Source organism: Anabrus simplex, chromosome 7 (genome assembly GCF_040414725.1).
Source record: "Anabrus simplex isolate iqAnaSimp1 chromosome 7, ASM4041472v1, whole genome shotgun sequence".
Taxonomy (NCBI): Eukaryota; Metazoa; Arthropoda; class Insecta; order Orthoptera; family Tettigoniidae; genus Anabrus; species Anabrus simplex.
Window position 1 is genome coordinate 151,279,705 of NC_090271.1, and position 22,060 is coordinate 151,301,764.

Below are 22,060 nucleotides of genomic sequence, written 5' to 3' on the forward strand. Positions count from 1 at the left end.
AACCACAAGGCTGCAATCAGGTGGAGAAACAATTCAACAAGGTTAAGTTTGGTATTCCTTGATTCATGATCTCTTTGACTCTCCGTGTTAACGTTACTCTGAAGCGGAGTTCAACCATTCTGAGACTATTTGTAATACGAAAAGTAATTACAGTATGGTAAAGTGTCATTTTTCGTACTCTTATGAGTAAGGGAGGAAGGCAATTATACTATAGTATGAAATAAAACCGTACTGTAATTACTTTCTACACTGTTTTATTGGAAGTCGTCTTTGATTGGTTGAACTCCAATTCACAGTAATGTAAACACGGATAGTCAGAGAGATTATATATCAGAGAATACCTAACATAACCTTGTTGAATTGTTTTTTCCGCCTGATTGCAGTATTGTGGTTCCATATCAATCTACTGTGCAGCAAAAATGGCGTCTTTGCATTCCCAGCTCAAGTAACGTGCCGCCATCGCCTTTCTGACGAATGTATAGGTTAATCCATTTCCTACAGATAAATACCTCATATATTGCAGTATATCATAAATTTCGTATTACCTTCATTAATCCAGGAACGGATGACCATGCTTATGACTCTAGTAGCTTAGTAGGGCTGTTCACTGCTTCATGTAACATCAATTTTGATGTTTTATTACCACATAACTCCATATTCAGACCTCTTATCTTTATTAGCAACATGCAACGAAACAAAAATGTGACCGCATGAGTCAAACGTGGATGATTTGTTTGGTGCGATGTCCAAATTATTTATAATTAAATATTGAATTTAATAGAAGTAAATTCACCATAGTATGAAATAAAATATTGTACGCTACAGCTACTAGAGTGATAACCTTACGTTGCTCATTTCAAAATTCGAAACATCTCACTCTTAACCTATAAAATCTCTTCCCGTGACTGTTACGTAAATAGTTACTAAGTGATTACATAAATTCTGGAAATGCATTATTTACTTTTAATTTCGCATACCATGTTTTCAAAGCAAACACCTCGATGAAAGTGTAGTTTTATTGAAAATCGAATTTAGAGAAGTAGGTTTCACTTCGTTTTTCGTCGTTCTGTTTGTTATTCACTCAGCACTGTCCATTGTCATCTGCTGAGAGTGCGACTAGGACAAGAAAAATCTATTTCAGACGCCCTGAAATGCTACTTTATCGAAAAGATATTATCTAAGTGTCGCTAAAATGTAAAAGTGATCCTGTTAACGCAGTCTGTTCGTAGAATAAACGTTTGTCGAAAGAGTTATGACATACGAGCACAACAGGAGATCGTACAGTCGGCGACGCAAGGATGGGAGAAGGATAGGAATTGGAAGGTAGCAGCCGTGACCTTAATCAAAATACAGCCCCCAACATTTGCCTGGTTTTGAAAATAGATCTTCAGGGCTGCCGACTGTGAAATTCGAACTCAGCATCTCGCGAATCCCAATTCGCACCTATGCAACCCTAACCGCACAGCCAACTCGCTGTGTCAACATAGGTTTAATGAACGGTTTGGATTATCTGATTTTTCAGCAATCTGGACTGTGACTTGCCTGGTTTGAGATAGATAAACGGGATTCCACTGTAACAGTGAATCTTTATAAGAACGTGACAACAATGTTCCTAGACGTTGCTACTCGGAAGTACTCTGCATTGTTGAACGCACTCATCTGCTCTCTGAAGAGTCACTTTCGTTACTCTCGTCGCTCTCTTCGCTCTCATTGCTCTCCTGCGATTGAGAGTCTTCATCTGAACTCGCTTTGGCAGACCGAAATCCATTCTTCAGACAGTCCGATAGAATTCGTGGCAAGCATACACGCCAGCGTCGACTGAACTCGAAACCTTTCCAGCAAGAGCGGATGTAATGCCTCTCAATTGGGCCAATGCGTATACAAATATGATATTCGGTGCAGCTAGGTGGCGCTGGGAAAAGTCCAGCACCAGGACATGTAAAGTTGCCCAAATCGAAAGAAGTGCGGGAAGCAGCATATTTTGAAGGTTCTATATGAACAAGCTTTGGTTCAGAACGATGAGGGAACTTCTGCTTAAGGAATCCAGAAGCTGAAGATATACCTGACTGAAAATGGTAAGCCAATGGAAACTGAGGTACAAATCCTAGGTCAGCCTCTTCAAACTGAACTAATTCGGGAATTTCCGCTTGCTGGATATTGAATGGTTCGATTGCTTGAGCAAGATCCATTTGTTCACTTGGACTCTGTTGTTGTTGCTGTTGTTCAAGTTGCTGTTGCTGTTGCTGTTCCTGTTCATTCTGTTGCGACTGTTCTTCTTGTTGTTTTTGTTGTTGTTGCTGTTGTTCAAGTTGCTGCTGCTGTTCTTGTTCATTCTGTTGCGACTGTTGTTGTTGTTGTTGTTGTTCAAGTTGCTGCTGCTGCTGCTGCTGTTCCTGTTCATTCTGTTGCGACTGTTCTTCTTGTTGTTGTTGTTGTTCAAGTTGCTGCTGCTGCTGCTGGCGATTCATATCATGAACACCTTCGGCAATATTTTGGTTTTCCTCTCCATTACCGAAAACTTCTTGTGTAGATTGTATATTCTGGGTTATTGGTAGAGTAGTACGGTCCACTAATATGGTTGTTTGGTAAGGTTCTGTTTCCGTAGTTCCCTGTGTTTCTTCCGTCAAAACATCTGAGCAAATAGAGAGTGAATCCGTAACGCACATCAGACCCATAGGACAAGCTTGTAACTCTCCAGATCGCAACATAATTCCAGAGGCTTCCTGAATGCACATCTCAAAATGAGTTTCGTTGAAGCACGTGTAGCCGAACGATCCACATCCATTGGTGCTCGCTCTCGGAAAAGAGGCCAAAGCAGCCAGTAGCACCAGAACCTGTGGAGAAGAATTGTTAGTGTTAGAGCAAAACTTAGTCCTTGAATTATGTTGATGATGATGATGATGATGATGCACACTGATGACAATTCATGAACAATGGTGAGGTATTCTTAATCTTATCTACAGTAGTATTCATTTATTAAATACAAACAATATTACTCATTAGAGTGGTTTCTGGCGTGAGTACAACCATCATAAGCAGCGGACACTTAACCCTTTTCTATCACGGACCACTGAACATAAGCATATGAACACAAGGATGCAGGCAATTAATATACTTTATGTAAAATTGATTGACTCATACAGTATGCAACAAACACAAAGTATAATAAAGTAAGTCATCTTAACCTAATATCATGTGTTTAGTGTTATACAAAATTTAGTGACTGCTCCAAACACAAACGAAATATAAGCATCAAGTCCAAATTGAATAAAACAGAAGAAATGTTTAATTCAGCTTTAAACTTAATATACCCTTTCAGACCTGAAAGAAAACTGGAGGTGTGAATTTTTGTTTGTACGTCAAGAACTGACTAAAATGCTCCTCAATACACATATTAATAGTTTATTTTACAAAATAAAAACTAACATCCGAAAAACAGGACCCACACAATTGTGTGTATCAAAATTCAAAACCTCGTTGTATCACGTACGATGGTGTAGCTTCAAAATTTACGTTCACTAACCAATGTACACACTTCATTGAATATATTCCGGTATTCAGTAAAGCTTCTAGATTAATATAAACGCACTAAATAAATACTTACTTTCGGCACTACTGCTTCCTGCCATCTCGCCGATGAACTGTGCTTTTTAAACTCTTCTTCCTTCGCCCTGGCGGTCAAGCGCATACTAAAATCAATTGAAATACACGCCACGTGTCCTGCACAATCACTGCAGTCCGGTGTAGCGCCGAAAAAACATCAAATACGGTCAGGGATAACTAAAATACGAACCCGCACAATTGTGCGTACTCGGTCTGAAAGGGATATAAATGAGAACATTATTGTTGTTGGGTTCTTTTTTTGGTTGTTTGATATCAATAACTAGATCATACTATGCAGTGTTCCTTGACAAGGCAACACGCATATCACCTTAAAATATTTAATCCATTTTACTTGTTATTTTGATAGAAAAAAAGTGCTGAAACCCAGCCTAACGAAAGTATTTATTTACAAACGGGATCACCACTTACACAACTGTGATGCTTTATTATTATTATTATTATTATTATTATTATTATTATTATTATTATTATTATTATTATTATTATTATTACGCATTGTTAAAAAATCTCAGATACTCTTCCACTATTGAAGTTAAAACTATAGTAAATACATATGTTAATTGTTTAATGGACTGCCATGGGCCTCCTGAAGCCAATCCACAAACCCTTAATGCGTCCATCAACCCCAAGTTAATAACCCTGCCCTAGAGAAATGACCAATAACAAGGGAACTATTCAAGGTTGGACCAGACCGATAGCAAAGGAACTTAATGAGGTGATCAATTAAGACATCAAATGAAATGGCGTATGGCTTTTAGTGCCGGGATGTGTCAGAGGACTTCGGCTCGCCGGGTGCAGGTCTTTCGATTTCACAACCGTAGGCAATTTTGATAGAAGGCAATATTTAATGAACTAACAAGTAGAGTTGCATTACATTCCTTTAAGGGAACTATTCAAGGTTGGACCAGACCGATAGCAAAGGAACTTAATGAGGTGATCAATTAAGACATCAAATGAAATGGCGTATGGCTTTTAGTGCCGGGATGTGTCAGAGGACTTCGGTTCGCCAGGTGCAGGTCTTTCGATTTGACGCCCGTAGGCAATTTTGATAGAAGGCAATACTTAATGAACTAAAAAGTACAGTTGTATTACATTCCTTTAATGTAGTTATACGCAAAGTCTATTACCTCTTGTCAAATGTCGGGAAGCAGTTGGGGACCGTTAGCAAGGCGTCTCTGTTGATGACAGCAATGGAACGCCCTACTGCGTGAAGTACACATGTCTCTACGGACAATTCCCGGACAGTCCATCGATGGTCTTCGGAAACGAGACAGCTTACGATGTGAATCTGATCTTGTGCAAAGGATGGCCGACCTGTGCAGTGTAAATCCACAGTTTCATTCCGTCCCGCACGAAACTCCTTGACCCATCGTGCAACCGTCCTACACGGTAATGCATTGTCATCACAGGCTTCACGTAATCCTCGATAACATCCTGATACATTTTTGCCATGGACAACCTCTAATTTAATCCACGAACGTTGATCACCTTCTGAAAACATGCTTTCGAACGGTGAAATGGATACTCTTCACTTCAACGCCACACAGCGAAAACACTCCCAACTGGATGGCCGTCACATGCACACTACACACCCATATCCTATTTGCGCATGCCCGATCTCCTCTGGACTACGTTGCCACTACCTGATGTACAGCCCTCGTATTGATAGCATTCATGCTTATATGTAGGTGACCAAGATTTCATACTACCCTATACAACATTTTAGTTTCCATTACGAACTGTACGGAAATATTAAAAGCTCTAATATTTTGGCATAATCAAATGCCGCACATGTCAATAAAATAGGATTATAAAGTCTGAAATTCTCTCCCTGTTGTGAAAATCTCACCTTTGATACGAAATTTTAAAATCGTACTACCTATACATTTCTGAAATACACACACAAGGTCAAACATTATGTCATCATCAGGTAACGGCTCCGAACCACCAACCTGCTTTTCATCAATTTATTATTACACTGCCACTTTTCACGGCAAACTATTGTCACTATTAATTTTAGGACACATTGCTTGTTCACTCACCCAAATTCCATTTGAATATGTCAAGTCCAACCCAAACAGTCTGCTTGCAAAATTCATGGAGTCTATCTTATTGTACGAGTCAGTTGGTAAGGATGGCAGAAAACATCCCCTTGAGGTAAATTGTTTGCCTAGTGTAGAAGAATTGTAATAAGTTCGGCGATTGCTGAAATATCCGCATGTTTTAGTACTTCATGTACGTCTTACCGATAGCAACGAATGGGCTAGAGAAGAGCTAGGACTGGGAAGAAAGCGACCCTGTCCTTAATTAATGTGTGAGAATCGGAAACCACGGAAAATCACCTCCAGGGCTGCCGACAATGGGATTCGAACCCACTATCTCCCGAATACAAGTTGACAGCTAACTGAACCAAACCGTGTAGTCACTCACTCAGTAACTACCTGTTTAAGTGCTAGGACTAGGAAGACAGCAGTCATGGGCTTAGTTAAGGGAGAGCCTCGGCATGTACTTGGTGTGAAATGGGAAAACATGGAAAATCCCCAGGGCTGAAAATGGTGAGGTTTTAACGCACAATCTCCCGAATACCAGCCTAGAAATGCACGCAGGTAATTTGTTTAGGTGAGAAATTTAAGTGCACATGCTGATGCTGCTGCTGCTGCTGCTGCTGCTGCTGCTGATTATGATGATGGTGATGATGACTGTAGTTGCGTCAAGCAACCTATTTGTTTGCTTATGTGTAGAATGTTAATACACTTATATCGTCAGGAGTGGGGAGATTTTTCCCTTAAACAAACGGAGAGTCTCGACTTACTGGCCATCTAAACAGAAAAGCTACTGCCGCAGATGCTCGCTCTTCTTCAGAAGGGGGACTCTTAATCCAAATATGTCAATTTACTATTGCCACAAAGTGAGGACATAAACGTGAGGTGTGTGTCTGTGACATTATTATTATTATTATTATTATTATTATTATTATTATTATTATTATTATTATTATTATTATTATTATTATTATTCCTACCACATTCGATGACATAAGATACGTAGTTGAAAGAACTGGTAGTTAAGCAATCACCGGATTAATAAAAATTTTGAGAGCCAAACAGTTTTCCTCAAATTAATGTTTTCTGTCATCCTTACCAAATAATAATAATAATAATAATAATAATAATAATAATAATAATAGTCCGCCTCTGTGGTGTAGTGGTTAGCGTGATTAGCTGCCACCCCCGGAGGCCCGGGTTCGATTCCCGGCTCTGCCACGAAATTTGAAAAGTGGTACGAGGGCTGGAACGGGGTCCACTCAGCCTCGGGAGGTCAACTGAGTAGAGGTGGGTTCGATTCCCACCTCAGCCATCCTGGAAGTGGTTTTCCGTGGTTTCCCACTTCTCCTCCAGGCGAATGCCGGGATGGTACCTAACTTAAGGCCACGGCCGCTTCCTTCCCTCTTCCTTGCCTATCCCTTCCAATCTTCCCATCCCTCCACAAGGCCCCTGTTCAGCATAGCAGGTGAGGCCGCCTGGGCGAGGTACTGGTCATACTCCCCAGTTGTATCCCTCGACCAAGAGTCTGAAGCTCCAGGACACTGCCCTTGAGGCGGTAGAGGTGGGATCCCTCGCTAAGTCCGAGGGAAAAACCGAACCTGGAGGGTAAGCAGATGATGTTGATGATAATAATAATAATAATAATAATAATAATAATAATAATAATAATAATAATAATAATAATAATAATAATCGTTTTATGTCCCACAAAATAATTTTACAATTTTTAGACACGCCATGATGTCGCAATTCGTCTCACAGGAGATCTTTTGCGTACCAGTAAATCTACAGACACGAGGTTGTATTGGAGCACCTTCATGCACCACTGGAAAGAGCCGGGATCGAGCCTGGCTGCATGGGCTCAGAAGGCCAACGCTTTACCGTCTGAGCCAATCAGCCTGGCTATTTATACAGAATTCCGTGGAAGGCGTGTATATTATTTATATGTAATAAATTTCGTTATCGGTCCCCCATTGACTTGACTATAAAGATAATTGTTAAAATGAATCACAAATAACAAATTTCACTTATTCATTACAAAGTTGTTACCATTTCAAATAGTTTGTCTAAAACATTGCATTATAAAACGGCATGTCTCGACCTTACTAGAGGTCATCTTCAGTTTAAAGATTACTAGGAAACAAATTTACGTATAAAACAGTGGTATTCAGGGTGAAGCGAAATTCGCGCACTCGGGCGTCGCAGCGCGACTCCTCACATGCCAGCAATAAAAAAATGTCTCTCACAAAAGATCGTCCTGCGAGTATATCCGGCAGAAAAAGAACGTTGAAGAGTGGCAATCTGGCAACACAGTAACCACATGTAGGGTAACTACCTCTGTCAGCACTTATTAGCCGTGCTGTACAGTTGGTGCAGTGGATAGAGTTTTCAGTTAGCATGCAAGAGGTCGAGGGTTCGATCTTGGGTTGAGGCGCTTTTTTATTTGCTAATTTCCATCGGACATTAATACTGTAATACAGTAAGACACCGTTTCTTAGGTCACGTGTATCCTACATTTACAAAATTTAGTAACGCTGAACACGTTGTAACGCATCTAGTAGATGAAGTGGTGGAAAGGGCGTCTTTCAAAGCTGACCAATGAAAACGATTGTTCGTCCATTTCTAGGATCGTAGTATGTCAGTGCAAATGGTTTCTAGAGGACCCGCTGCAATCGCTGTTGACGATTAAGATGCTAGATACCATACCACCTGGACTATATTTACGAAATAAAAAACATACGCCTCAACCCATCGACCCCTCGACCTTCTGCACGCCAGCCTAAAACTCTATCCCCTGCACCAACTGCACAGTACGACGAATATGTGCTGACAGAGGTAATTACCTTACATGTGGTTACATTGTTGCCAGATTGCCACTCTTCAATGACTTTTTTCTCCCGGATATACTCCCAGGACGAATCTTTGTGAGAGACAGTTTTTTATTGCTGGCATGTGAGGAATCGCGCTGCGATGCCCGAGCGCGCGAATTTCGCTTCACCCTGTATAAATAACAAGATAACAGATACTGTAAAGCGTAATGTTTTAAAACGTTCGTCTTTCTTCAATCTTGTTGTCATGAGGATTGCAAAACTTGTTTGAACAAAGTGGGTACATGTTACGACGAAAAATAGATTAACTGGAAGAGTTCCTTCTAAAATTGTTTGGCTGTATTCATTAAATAGTCAAATGTTTCCTGTTGTTTTCAACTCCGGAACAGAGTACAAATTTTAGACTCCATGATTTCTTTATGAAGAGTGACAATGTTAACCAGGAATTTGAAGTGAAAATCAGAAAGTCGAGCGTGAGAACGAAAATATTTTCATGAATAAACAAGTTTAGTGGATTAAAATTAAGAAAAATCACTCAGTCTTTATTCCACCCCCGTGCTTCTATGGTTCAACACGAGTTGATGTTGGCCTTAGTACTGACTGGGACTGCTCAGAGACTGCGTTCGCTAGGGATAGCGCGGATGTGGGAAGGGGTAGTGAGTTGAAGGATAGGAAACCGAACCTGTATTGCGTATAGCAGTACGCTTGTTTGTTTGTTGATTCTGATCTGTTTCAGTTACTGAATCGATTAGAATGTTTTCTTTTGAATTTCATTAATATTATGAATGAGATTAAGTTTCTGATCGAGGTTTATATGAATATTTTCTATAATGTTTTATAAGGTTCCCTTTTTGACTACGTGCAGGATATCTAAATCTTTATTGATGAAATACAATGAGTGATTATAATCATTCATGTGTTCACGCATAGCGGTATATTTCTTATTTGGTTGCATCATTAAGGTGTTCTTTGCAACGGATTAGGAATTTCCTCCCGGTCTGTCCGATATAACTGTCGTCACATTGATGGTAGAACTTTATTTCGTAACGCCAATGATCGAGGGTAACCGCAGTGCCCACTCAAACGGAAATGTCATCAGGAACAGATTCTGACTGCATCTGAAGTCCAGGTTTTCCCACACCACAACCTTACCTCACTCTTGAGACGTCAACAATCGACAGTACGGAGTCAACAACTTTGCTCAATTCAGTATAACTTTACAAAGAAATCAAATAAAATGTGAGTCTCACACTCACTGCCCGAGCAACGGAAGGTTAATTTCAGTAACGTGTAATTTATTTATTTCAGATGAACTAAGGAACGTTTCGCAAGATGTAGGAGAAAATGTATGAACCCGTCAAATCCGACTGCAGTGGACCCACAATCATTGACGAAGAATTTCAGAAATTAATTTGTGATGATGGGTACGTTTTGATGTCGAATCCCTCTGATTAGAGTGGTAATCCTCAGTCATCATTTCTTGAGAAGATTAGCTACAGTACTGTATTTGTGGAATAGGTATGTGCATTCCCTATTGAGACAGTTGGTTCTAGAGGACAAAATCTGGCATTGTCTTTTGCTTCATAATGTGTCAAAAGAATTTTGAAAAAAAATCCATAAGGTAATGCCTGACATTTTATAAATTGTCTTAAGAATTGGCCATTAAAAAGAATACATCAGGAGTATATATTTTTCTACAACTGGCTTTACAACGCATCGACACAGATAGCTCTTATGGCGACGATGGAATAGAAAAGGGCTAGGAGTGGGAAGGAAGCAGCGGTGGCCTTATCTAAGGTACTGCCCCAGCATTTTCCTGGTGTGAATATGGGAAACCACAGAAAACCATCTTCAGGGCTGCCGATATTGGGGTTTTAACCCACCATCTCCCGAATGCAAGATGACAACTACGTACCATAAACTACGCGACCATTTAGCACAAGATTGAGCAGCGCACCTGTTGGTCATGGTCGTTAGCGCGTCACGTCCATCACGGCCGACTTGATGCGTCGCTGTAGCTAGCAAGGGAGCGCAGCGAGGGATCCAGTCGGCCGTGCGTCAAAGCACCGCCGTCTCGATCCTCTTATACTGCCTGCTCTATGTCACTAGTATAACATAAGAAGGCGCGAATAACAATATTTCTTCAAGTCACCGTAAGAGTGCAGTCGTAAACGCACAATCATTTGTGTTATCGATGCATGCATGTGTGTGAAAAGCTGAGTTACTTTGTACATTGAGTAAACTTGTCTGTTCACTTCCGCTGGTACAAGTGGTATTTTGTACAGAACTGTAAAATAAATTAATCATGTTATGCTTATAGGTGTTTTAAAAGTTATTTTTAGTGTAGTTGTTCTCTTCGGTTTGTGCAAGGATTTTCTTCTTTTTTTAAAATTGAAATCGGAGCTTTCCCCGAAATATTTAACTGTTGTGTACCATTTTGCTCATTTCTGCAACTTGGTTCGCAGCCAGAAGAGATATGATTCCATGAAATAACGTCTAGAAAGGAATTAATAGAAAAGTGACTGTCGGCTATATCCAGGCAAGGTCCTAATAAAGGATATCCTGAATTACTCTCCCATCTGTAGCTTTTACACCTTTACACCTTATTTCAGAAGATTATTAAAGCCGTGGAGGATAGTGTGTTCCTTGTGATAAGAATTGTGACGGACCATCACAAAACGAACGTCCTCATGTTTAGACATTTTGTGCAACTATAAATATTTAAATGATGTTTCATTCAATCTAGAAACGCAAAATCAAGTCCTAATTTGCGGGTATTTGGTTCATGTTGGAAGAGAGGATGGAGTGTGATATTTGCATCAGCAAAATATCACTGCCTAGAGCTTTTACACCACCAAAAGGAAATGATTATGCATCACGGCAGAGAAGGACTTTGATACCCAAAACCTTGTTTTGTTACTCCGATGAAGCATCTGCAGGAGTTTGTTGAAGCTGCTATGCCCTACTGTCGGAAGTTCTTCAAAGTAATACGAGGACTTGCTGCTTCTTCCCTTCCAGAATGTGTTCTGTTACAGTGTGAGCTCAAAGTATATCAGCAAACTGTTAGTTATATTATCCTAACTGATTTCGTAAGACCTCTGTTAACTGATATTGTTTTGGCAAGAACACAAAATTGTAGCCACCCGATGTATCACTTCAAGTCGTTGTCCAAGATAATCTTTAAATTATAACTTGAAGAGGCCAACTATGACTTCATACAGGTAATATTATCGATATTTAATTTTCTGATATAATTTACGAGCTTCAGAGAACATATGACTATACTTCATAGTAAAATGCCGCATGGCTGTGAGTGCCGGAAAATCCCAGGACGGGTTCGGCCCGCCAGATGCAGGTCTTTTGATTTGACCCCGTAGGCGACCTGCGCGTCGTGATGAGAATGAATTGATGATGAATACAACACATACACTCAGCCCCCGTGCCAGGGAAATTAACCAATGACGGTTAAAATTCCTGATCCTGCCGGGAATCGAACCCGGGACCACTGTGACCAAAGGCCAGCACGCCAACCATTTAGCCATGGAGCCGGACATACTTCATAGTGTTTTGTAGGCTCTCGTCATAATAACGCATTAAGAACTTTGTGCGTCTATGCCTGCCATCTAGCGGAGAATTTCATAGTATTGTGTAGGCTGTCGTCATAACAACGCGTTCGGAACTTTGTGCATCTATGCTTGCCATCTAGCGGAGAAATTTTGTCGCAGCCTATTCGCATAGAAGGATCGAGACGACGGTGCATCTACGTGATCTGACGCCGTGGTTGTCCGGTTCGAGACCCATTCGTTGAAAATATTTTAACCATCGGAATATTGGCCGGCAGGGTAGGGGAGGCGGTGGTATACAATTTCTAATCACTAGATTGCGTGCCAAAAGCCTGTATTAAGTTCCAAACCTCTCCGCAGTGCTCATATGGAGTGACGGCATCTGACGCTGTTGATAGGGATTCGTTTTGGACAGTTGTATGTAGCTTTCTCAAGAGTGCACAGATCCATAGACGTCCAAGTACAACTGCCCTAAAAATACTACAATACCAGTTTTGATTCCATTCGAACGCCGTATGAAACCTGAAAAATGTATACTTTTATTCATAAGACATATTAAAAGTCCATTTCAAATTTCCAATTACTTTACAGATAGTAATTTCGAAGACAGGCGTAGGTACTAGTTAAATATAATTTTACAGTGAAATATTTTCATTCATGGGAATTAAACTGCTTTGAAGACGTATCATTTGTGTGCGTATGTAAATAACTCATTAAGTACCTCATGAAGGTGAAGAAGATACATGTCATTAAGGAATCCAGGTCATCGGAGCAGTAATTCCTAAATTAATTTCGCTTGACTGCCATTAAAACAGTTTACGATACTAGAGTACACCTGTACTTGGTTACAATTTATCAGCTCCAGTACTTGGGTAAGCGCTCCCCTTTTCAAAGTCGCTCACCTATAAAGACGGCTCATCAATCTTGTATTCACTGAACATGATATCTTCTCAGTGTTCACAAGAACTCGCCCGAGTTTCATCTGTCTTCCTGGGGCGAAGTATCGCTAATGCTCTTTATGTTTTAAGCTACAACACGTGTTAATCAGATTAGAGCTTCGTCTTGGAATATTAGTACTGCCCGACGGAAAATATTTACAACGTGATTCAAAGGAACTATTCAAAAGCTATCTGATAGACTTTCCATCCTGAAACCAAGGAGGAAGTTCAGTAACCAGCCAACGAATTTCAGATGATTTACGAACGATGTCCGTTTCCTATTCACGCACTATGCGCTACTCTTCGTTGTTGTTGCATGTGGTACCTCAGTCACACGATGTTCATGTGCGTGCGATGACTTTCTCATAACGTGTGTCGCTGTGGTCTCTATATTCCTTACACCGTGCAGTCGACTGGAAGTAAAATTCTAGTTGTTCTAATCAGGTGATCTAAGTTATCATGCTGTTAGTTTCTTGTGTCCAAAATCGGTATTGCTGGTTTATTCAACGTGAAAAATTCCATAGTTCACCACCTAAAGAACACACCAGGCATTCATTCAAAGACCTGACCGACTGCGTGGAATGACACGTTACTTACATCGGTCAGTTCGTGGTACGGTCAATTCATAGAAGGTACACTGACCGGTTACGTGTCCAAACTCACGAGTTTCAAAACTCACGGGCTAAAATTAGTTACAAATAGTATCAAAACTCACGACTACAAACTGGTAGCTAAAGTAAACATTCTAATGAGTCTCAAAATTCACGACTCCGGACAGCAGGTGCTTGCGATGACCGCATGAGGCATGAGGTGCGCGGCGACTCACGCTTCCCTTACGACAGACAGGGGATACTGTGGATGTCATTCTGCCACACCAACACACAAGGGAAAAATAATGACTGGTGAATCAAAGGGACCGAGGTGTATTATTATTATTATTATTATTAAAATATTTTGAAGTTGTCTTAAAGCTAATATAATGCATATTTTACCTTTCACATAAATTTATAAAAATGACATGCGGCCTCCGGGGAGGTCTGGTGCAGGTCTTTAGAGTTGATGTTGTATAGGTGACCTGCACGTCTGTAAGGATGAGGCCCTACCTAAGATAAAGTCTAATGCTGAAGACGGCACGAAGACCCAGTCCTCCAGCCATAGGAATTAACTAATAAATCAAAGAGACCGAGGTGTATTATTATTATTATTATTATTATTTTGCTATTGGCTTTACGTCGCACCGACACAGATATGTCTTATGGCGACGATGGGACAGGAAAGGGCTAGGACTGGGAAGGAAGCGACTGGAAATCGAACCCGGGACCCCCTGGACCCCTTGGACCAAAGGCCAGCATGCTAGCAATTTATGCATACAGCCTAACGACATAAAATTGAAGTAGGTATATTGCCCGCTGCTAGTTAAAAGAAAATGTCAGTTGGTAGTACTGGGGCTTAGTTCCATTATACAGCCAGGAGGCGGCATTTACTTGAATAAGGAATTTTATTTAGAGATATTAAAGATCAAGATAGTTAATACAGTATTTACTGTAGTTTCAACACTTGGAGATTCATTTGGAAGAAAAACGTATATCTATTTTCCGTAAGAGTTCATCTGTTTGTTTATTTCAAAAGATTGTCTACCCGACACACTTAAACCGAAAAAAAAAGTTACTCGGGACACATCTGATTATTCTGTGCGATATAACTGAATTATATTTGAAACTCATTTATTATTTAAATAGTTGGATGGAAGTTATTCGATTATTAAAGTATTCCATTATCCCATCACTAATAGGGTGGACATTTGTCCATTCAAACAAAAACTATCCCTGCTCGTGAGTTTTAAGACTGGCCCAGGTAAAGAAACCTGTTCTTACTAATCCTCTTCCTGGAATTCGTGAGTTTTGAGACGACACGCACTGACCGGTCAACAATAAATCATTCTTGGGTTTATCCGTGGTACCACATATCGGGGGTTCATGGGACGATCAACCGCTGAGTTGCGGAATGAGTTAATGGATCTATTCAATAAACCAATCAGGTACGCGCAAGCATTTGGCTAAAGCAAAGTAAAATCGTGTCCACATCCCGGAGGTGATGCAGCTCTTTTCAGGCACACCCCGTTGGAGGTGAGCTGCATGTACCATTTCAACCACATACCAGCCCTCCTGCCATTCTTAAATTTCTGGCAGTACCGGGAATCGAACCCGAGCCCCCGAGGACGGCAGCTAATGACTCTAACCGTTACGCTACAGAGGCGGACGAAGCATTTGGCTGTGACGCATAGTTTCATTTTATTACGCGATTAAAGGATAATATTTCCTCATCTGCTAGGTGCAAGTGGTCCGCAATGGGGTTTCGTGAAACTGCGAAGGCCAAGTCGTGGTGTAAAGGCCTAAACGGGGTTATGGGCACCGCAAACATAGAGTAAATAAAGCAGGTTAAGTGACATATGGAATGGTCCAGCGTGGTCCAATGTCAGTACGGTTACAATCTTGGAAAATGAAGTGTTGAAGGATACCTGTCACCAGTGTGCGTTAAACAAAGCTGCTTCTGATGTGATGAAAGTGAAGTCTATTGCAAGTAAGTGAGTTAGATAGTAAGACGACGTTCAATACCTCAGGTATTTACATTATACGTTTTAAATGACTTAGAACTATTTTCAATAATATGGACACTGATTTATGATTGCGGTGTACAGATATATAAAGAAGAGTTCAATCGCTGCGAAGTAAAGGCTATGAGTTCATTGCACCTCTTCAAATCAAATCAAATCAAAATCTCTTTATTTGCAAATGAGGTGTCTACCTCGGTGGCAAATGGTACACTAAAATACATTATTGTCAAGCACTAAATTTTAAATTAACAGGAGACGAAGAAAATTTTCCTAGAATACAATATTATACAATTTACGCAAATAATTTTTTCTATTAAACACACACATCATCCTTAATAAATTTATATTGTTTACAAAATTCTACTTATAATATCTTACAAACATAGTCAACTCATATACAGTACGGTATGTGAAATTACTTCTAATAATACTATACAACTGGTTTAAGATTAAAATTAACATTGAATTTATTTACATATTTATATTTTACCCATTTTGGAACCTAAGTAGCATAACGACCTGCTGCGTCTTCCGACATCCTGAAATGTCAAGAACACTGTCACCATAGATATGTGGCCTAAAGAACACAAGTGGAACCAAAGCAACCAGAGGAGGTGACTTTGAATGAGGAAAATCTCCGTATGTATTACGGTAGCAGTTATTTTTTAGCGAATAACGGTGCTCAAGACAAAATATCTGTAGGCCTATTTGCTGCAAATAATGGAAAAGAAATGTTGGAGGGTAAAAATCATTTCGTCATGGACTTAATATTTACAGTAACAGTTCTGGCCATTGTTTCAAACATCTATTTAGTATTGATGCAGATTTAAACACTAACAAACCGGGCGAGTTGGCCGTGCGTGTAGAGGCGCGCGGCTGTGAGCTTGCACCCGGGAGATAGTAGGTTCGAATCCCACTATCGGCAGCCCTGAAAATGGTTTTCCGTGGTTTCCCATTTTCACACCAGGCAAATGCTGGGGCTGTACCTTAATTAAGGCCACGGCCGCTTCCTTCCAACTCCTAGGCCTTTCCTATCCCATCGTCGCCATAAGACCTATCTGTGTCGGTGCGACGTAAAGCCCATAGCAAAAAAAAAACACTAACAACGAAGAATCTAACATAGTACCAGTTGCTTTTTCACTTCTTCCAGATGAAAAGACAGAAACATTTTGTAAGATTTTTGAAAGTCATCGTTCAGGAAATACCACATTGAAAGCCAGAGAAAGTGGATGTCGATTCTGAACACTATAATCACTTATATCAGGCAGGTGTTTGCTGCTGTGAACATCATTGGTTGGTTCATTTATTTGTCACAATGGCTGTGGAGTAAGGTTCAAGATATTTGTCTCACCACGTTGTACAATGCGGACGAAGCGGTCAGATTTCTGTTCGGAATTGTGCTGTGCTTGCTTTTCTAAAGCAAGATGATGTGAAAGTAGGGTGGATGTATATTCACGACGATGACACCAGAAAATGAAGAAGTTACAGTTTTCTGGTTATTTGTTGATCAGTAGTTAGAAAACCTAAGCCTATCATTAGAGATGTGGAATTGCTACCAACGCAGACAGAGACTAATGTGCTAATCGGAAGATACCTACCAAGAAGTGTCTGAAATCAGGACCGGAGAAAGTAGATTTAATGATATCAAGAATCGATTTGAACCTTGATGGGGTTAATGAAACGAAAAAATACAAATGACTGGGAGAAATAATAAGAAAATCAAGACAAAATACATTAAAATGGTGATGTTAAGCAATTTTCGAAATTTATGTCATTTGTTAGGACTCATCTGAACTATCATGACAAAGCTGTTAAGATAAAACAATGTTTCTTTTATTTATTATGAATAGATGAGAAAATAATACAAATATGGCAAGGCAGTTAAAAACTGCTGATAGGTTTAAGCCGGAAATTAAGATGGAGTACGGTTATCCGCGTGGTTCCGTGGCATCCATGGATTTTAAAACCTTATCGTGAATAGCGGTACGAAAGTGCATGATGGAGCTGCCCCACGAAAATTCAGGTGCCTGACTTTTAAAAGGGATAAAGTCCTGGATGGCGCTAAGTATGGACCTTTTCAGAATGTTTTTAAAATTCTTCCATCTGATTTGATGGACCTTGCCCAATCGACCGGTGGGTGAACTAGCCCTTAGGTGTGACTATTCCGAGGTAGCCCTTTGCGTAGTACATGGAAATATTGACAAACACGGATTTCATTCGGAATTTTTCCACACTTTTTCACTGTATATTCACTGTAAAATTCTATATTCTTTAAAGGATTGTAGATGATAACAACGAAGATAAATTTTCAAAGTAAAAAAAAATAGTGTGAAGTAAATTATAATTACAATCATTTATGTGATCATCGGTCGGGGGAAGCACGAGGATAAAGTGAATATCGTCCAATTTTAAATGACACAACACCAAGTGCAAAAAGCGGCAAGCGGACGTTCGTATTTTTATCCTTATGCAGAGCTCAAGCATGACTTAATTTCCTGAGCAGTCCAAACACGCAGCTCTTGCTAGAATATTAAACAGGTTGACGATGATACGAGCGGAAGACTAAACAAGATACTCTTCATTATAACTATGGAGTTTGTGACTTGATCTTCAGTATCTAAATAATAGAACGTTCGTTTAAAAAAACATAGGTGGATATAAAAGTTGATCACTGAGACAAATAACCTTTAAAATTTTAAATGCGTGCGTGATTCATTGAAAATCCACAGCCTGTTTCCAGTTATTAGACTTGGTCAGGAATGGAATGAATGAAGCCCTTAAGTAGTGGCGAGGATGGGAATTGTGTCAGCTGCCGAAGCCTGTTGTACTCCTCTGGGGCGGTGATTAATGACTGATAGGTGAAATAAAATGATACCGGAGAGTGTTGCTGGAATGAAAGATGACAGGGAAAAGCGGAATACCCGGAGAAAAACAGCCTCAGGTTTATTCAGCACAAATCTCACATAGACTGACCCGGATTAGAGGCACGGAACCCAGCTGTGAGAGGCCGGCGCGCTGCCACCTGAGCCACGGAGGCTTCGCGTATTTCATTTTTTATTTCAAATGTTGCCGGTCTAAATGGCTCAGACGGTTGTAGCTCAGACCTTCTGACCCTAAATTGGTGGGCTCAGTCCGGTGTACTTCTGTGGTTCAGGGTGACAGAATACATCCACAGTTCCCCTGCCTGTCCTAAGAGGAGACTAAAAGGGGACCTTAGAGGCTTTCATGTTGGAAGCCTTGTTTGATGACCACAAGACCTCCTATCTGAATCCGGAATTGCTTCCACTTGGTTGTGCCAGTCTCCTCGCCTTTATCGTTCCTATTCGATCTTCCTTGGTCAACTCTTTTCTCTTCCGACCCCAACGCTAATAGGTATGTGAGGCCTGACCTTGTAGGTAAACTGTTTGGGAGTAGGAAAATCAGCAATCTTACGTACGCTGATGATACATGCACCCGTTTTGTACTAAATATGCTCAGGTATTGTCATATATCACCCTGTTTTGAACAGCTGTCGTGGTTATATATTGGCGGAAACAAACCTTCACTCGGTTTGGGGTTGACAAGTATTTAAGATCCGTTCTCAGATAACTTGGTGTGTCTGTATGGAGGACGTTGTCGACAAACAGATTACCAACCAACCACGTTTTACAATAAATAGAAATAAAGATTCCACCTAATCAACACATTGCATAATTGCATACGAAACCAACGACGTGTGAGGGAGATAACTGGTTTCGAGGTCATCCAGAAATTTATCCACTTGGACTCCGTGATTTCTAGTAAAGGAGGGCGTCTTGATGAAAACATGACAGCCAGTATCCTGTAATCGGGAGGTAGTGGGTTAGAAACCCGCTGTCAGCAACGCTGAAGATGGTTTTCCGTGGTTTCCCACTTTCACAACGGGCTGTACCTTAATTCAGTCCACGGCCGACATCTTCTCACTCCTAAGCCTTTCCTGTCCCATCGTCGCCATAAGACCTATCTGTATCGGTGCGACGTAAAGCGACTTATTAAAAAGAAAAGAATGATGAACGGCCATGGCCAGGGCAACTAGCTCATTCCCTCGTATTCCCTATTGCCAACTATACAGCTGAGACCTGAACAATCAAACAGGTAGATATAAAGGGAACATGGAGAGCTTCGAGATGTGGGTTTACCGACGCATACTACGAATTTCTTGGATCGAACACCGAACTAATGCATGAGTGCTGGAAGAATTAGGCATCCAGATTAAGCTTCTCGAGTGGATCAGCCAGGCTTACCTTCGGTACTTCGGACACATCGCCAGAAGAACAGGCATGGAGAAACTTGTGTTCGAGGAAAGATTAATGGTAAGAGACCGCTAGGAAGACATCCAATCAGATGGGTGGACCAGCTACAGCCTCTGGTGGGGGAATTTTTTACGAGGCTACCCTTATAGCCAGACATGGAGTAAGAAAATCAGTACTAAACAGTAAAATCATGAACGCCGTCATGCCCTGTCAAGAGTAGACGATTGAGGAGGAGGAGTAAAGATATACTGCGGGAAAAATTCTGGCACATCGGCGTCATCGAAACCCATAAAATTCTCTATTTCAAATAATTTTTCATCGCAAAAGTAACGCATAAACATCAGAAAAATGTTTCTTTAATATTTGTCACTTGAGAATCAACATATGAGTTTTGAATGTTCTGCATATATGCAAGTCTGTGCAATTAGGTACAGATGCAGTATCCCATTTCAAACTTAGTTCATGCTCATGAGTGTAACGTGATTTTATTTTCATTATTTAATGTTTGCACGTCACTCAAGTTAGCGTGAGAAGTTTTGAAAGAAAACGTTGTTAATTACTGCTACACTTGCGACTGCTAGAGAGTTCATCTATAAGGTAGAAACAAATGCAAACTTGCAAAGGTAGAAATAACACTCAGCTGTCTAAGAGAACGGACAGCAAGAAAGTAAATTCTCCTTAGCAGATATGGAATGGTGTGCATGTAAAAGTTTGAGGTTGTAAGAGTATTACACCACTTACTGATCACTCATCAGTTCAGGTATGAAGGAATATGAATTAATGATAGGGAACCCGAATTTCGCTTCTACATTGTTGTCGAACATTTGTTCATTGCGGTTGTAATTGAAATAAATGTACCCTAATAATTAAGATTAGATTTGTTTAGGAGCATAATATCTAAACGATTCTTAGGACATGCGAACAATAATTCTTTATTCACTGCTCTTATATTTTAAAATATTTAGAGAATGATCATTGCTTGAATTTTGGAACAACTGTTTTTTAAATAAAATTTTAGTCGTCTCACCTTTGAGGCTAACTGCTCTTGGAAACTAATAGCGTGCAGTACTGCTCTTCACACTCAGAGGATCAGAGAAACAGAGAAAGGCTAATATGAACCCTTTGGATGGGGTGTAAATAAGCAATATTGGCATCTTCCTGCCTGTAGAAAAGGACGCCAGAATGGTAAACTCTCCAGAGGCACCCTCAAATTGAGAGCGTGGGTTGGAGACCATAGGGACTGTAGCTGAGCCTGATATTGTTTCTACTTACTTGTGTCAGGCTCTATCCTTTCATCTTTACTATCTGACATCACTTGATCGACTCGTGATTTATTCCAACTCCGACAGCACAAAATTTGTGAGGCTGACGGAATCTTTCATTTTCACGCCCTTCATGTCCCTTCCCGTCTTTTTTTGATACCGTCTTGCATGAAATGGTCGGATCTCTTTCACTTTGTCCTCAGGTTAGTGTTAAAAGGATGATTGCTCGGTTGTACTTCCTCTTAAAACAACAATCACTACCACGACCACCATCAGGTGGCGATTAATAAACGCAACTTTTTATGATTTAAAGGTAGGAACCGTGGAACTACACTTGGCCATAGAACTAGTAGTTTTGTTGTAATCATACATGTGATAGTCCATAGTATTTTCGAAACCCGACAATTGTATAAACCGGACTGAGTGGCTCAGTCGGTAAGAGCACAGGCTGTCTGAGCTCATGTAAATTGGTTCCATCCTGGCTCAGTACGCTGGTATATGAAAGTGCTCAAAAATGCCAGCCTCGTGTCGGTAAATATATTGGAGCGAAAAGGAACAATTCCAGCAGTTGTACATTTCCGTAGACCGTAGAAATAGTTAACGAGAAGCATAAACAAACAACTTTACAATAGTGTGATTCCTAGTTTCTTTATATTTGAATTTGAAAAGTTAACGCAGGCTATCGTATCGTAATTGGTGCATTCTGCCACTAGAGTAGGCGTGTGATTACTTCACTAATGCAGAATATAACGCCTATTCAGCTTAAAAATTTGACAAATATTCCCAGATATACTTGCCCATTGTGATGACTGTCTCTCCATTGTGCACAGTGTGGGGACTTCACAAGCACTACTTCTTTCCCTTACCTCCCGGTAGCCTTATTAACACATTCATTCCTGTTGCTTATCTGCAAGC

General features: G+C 40.4%; 1 protein-coding gene across 1 annotated transcript; it reads right to left on the reverse strand.

Moving 5' to 3' along the window:
- Positions 1–1,383: 1,383 nt before the first annotated feature.
- On the reverse strand, positions 1,384–22,050 carry LOC136877745 (uncharacterized). Its single transcript, XM_067151952.2, has 2 exons — positions 21,943–22,050; positions 1,384–2,834 (listed from the first exon to the last, which is right to left on the reverse strand). The coding sequence occupies exons 1-2, from the start codon at positions 21,964–21,966 to the stop codon at positions 1,656–1,658; spliced, it is 1,203 nt and encodes a 400-aa protein (XP_067008053.2). The 5' UTR covers positions 21,967–22,050; the 3' UTR covers positions 1,384–1,655.
- Between the last annotated feature and the right edge of the window lie 10 nt (positions 22,051–22,060).

Coding starts and splice junctions, on each gene's coding strand:
- LOC136877745 (XM_067151952.2), bottom strand. CDS start 21,966: ATGGAGAGACAGTCATCACAATGG. Junction 2,835..21,942: donor AGAGACAGTCATCACAATGG/GCAAGTATATCT, acceptor TCTTCTCCACAG/GTTCTGGTGCTACTGGCTGC.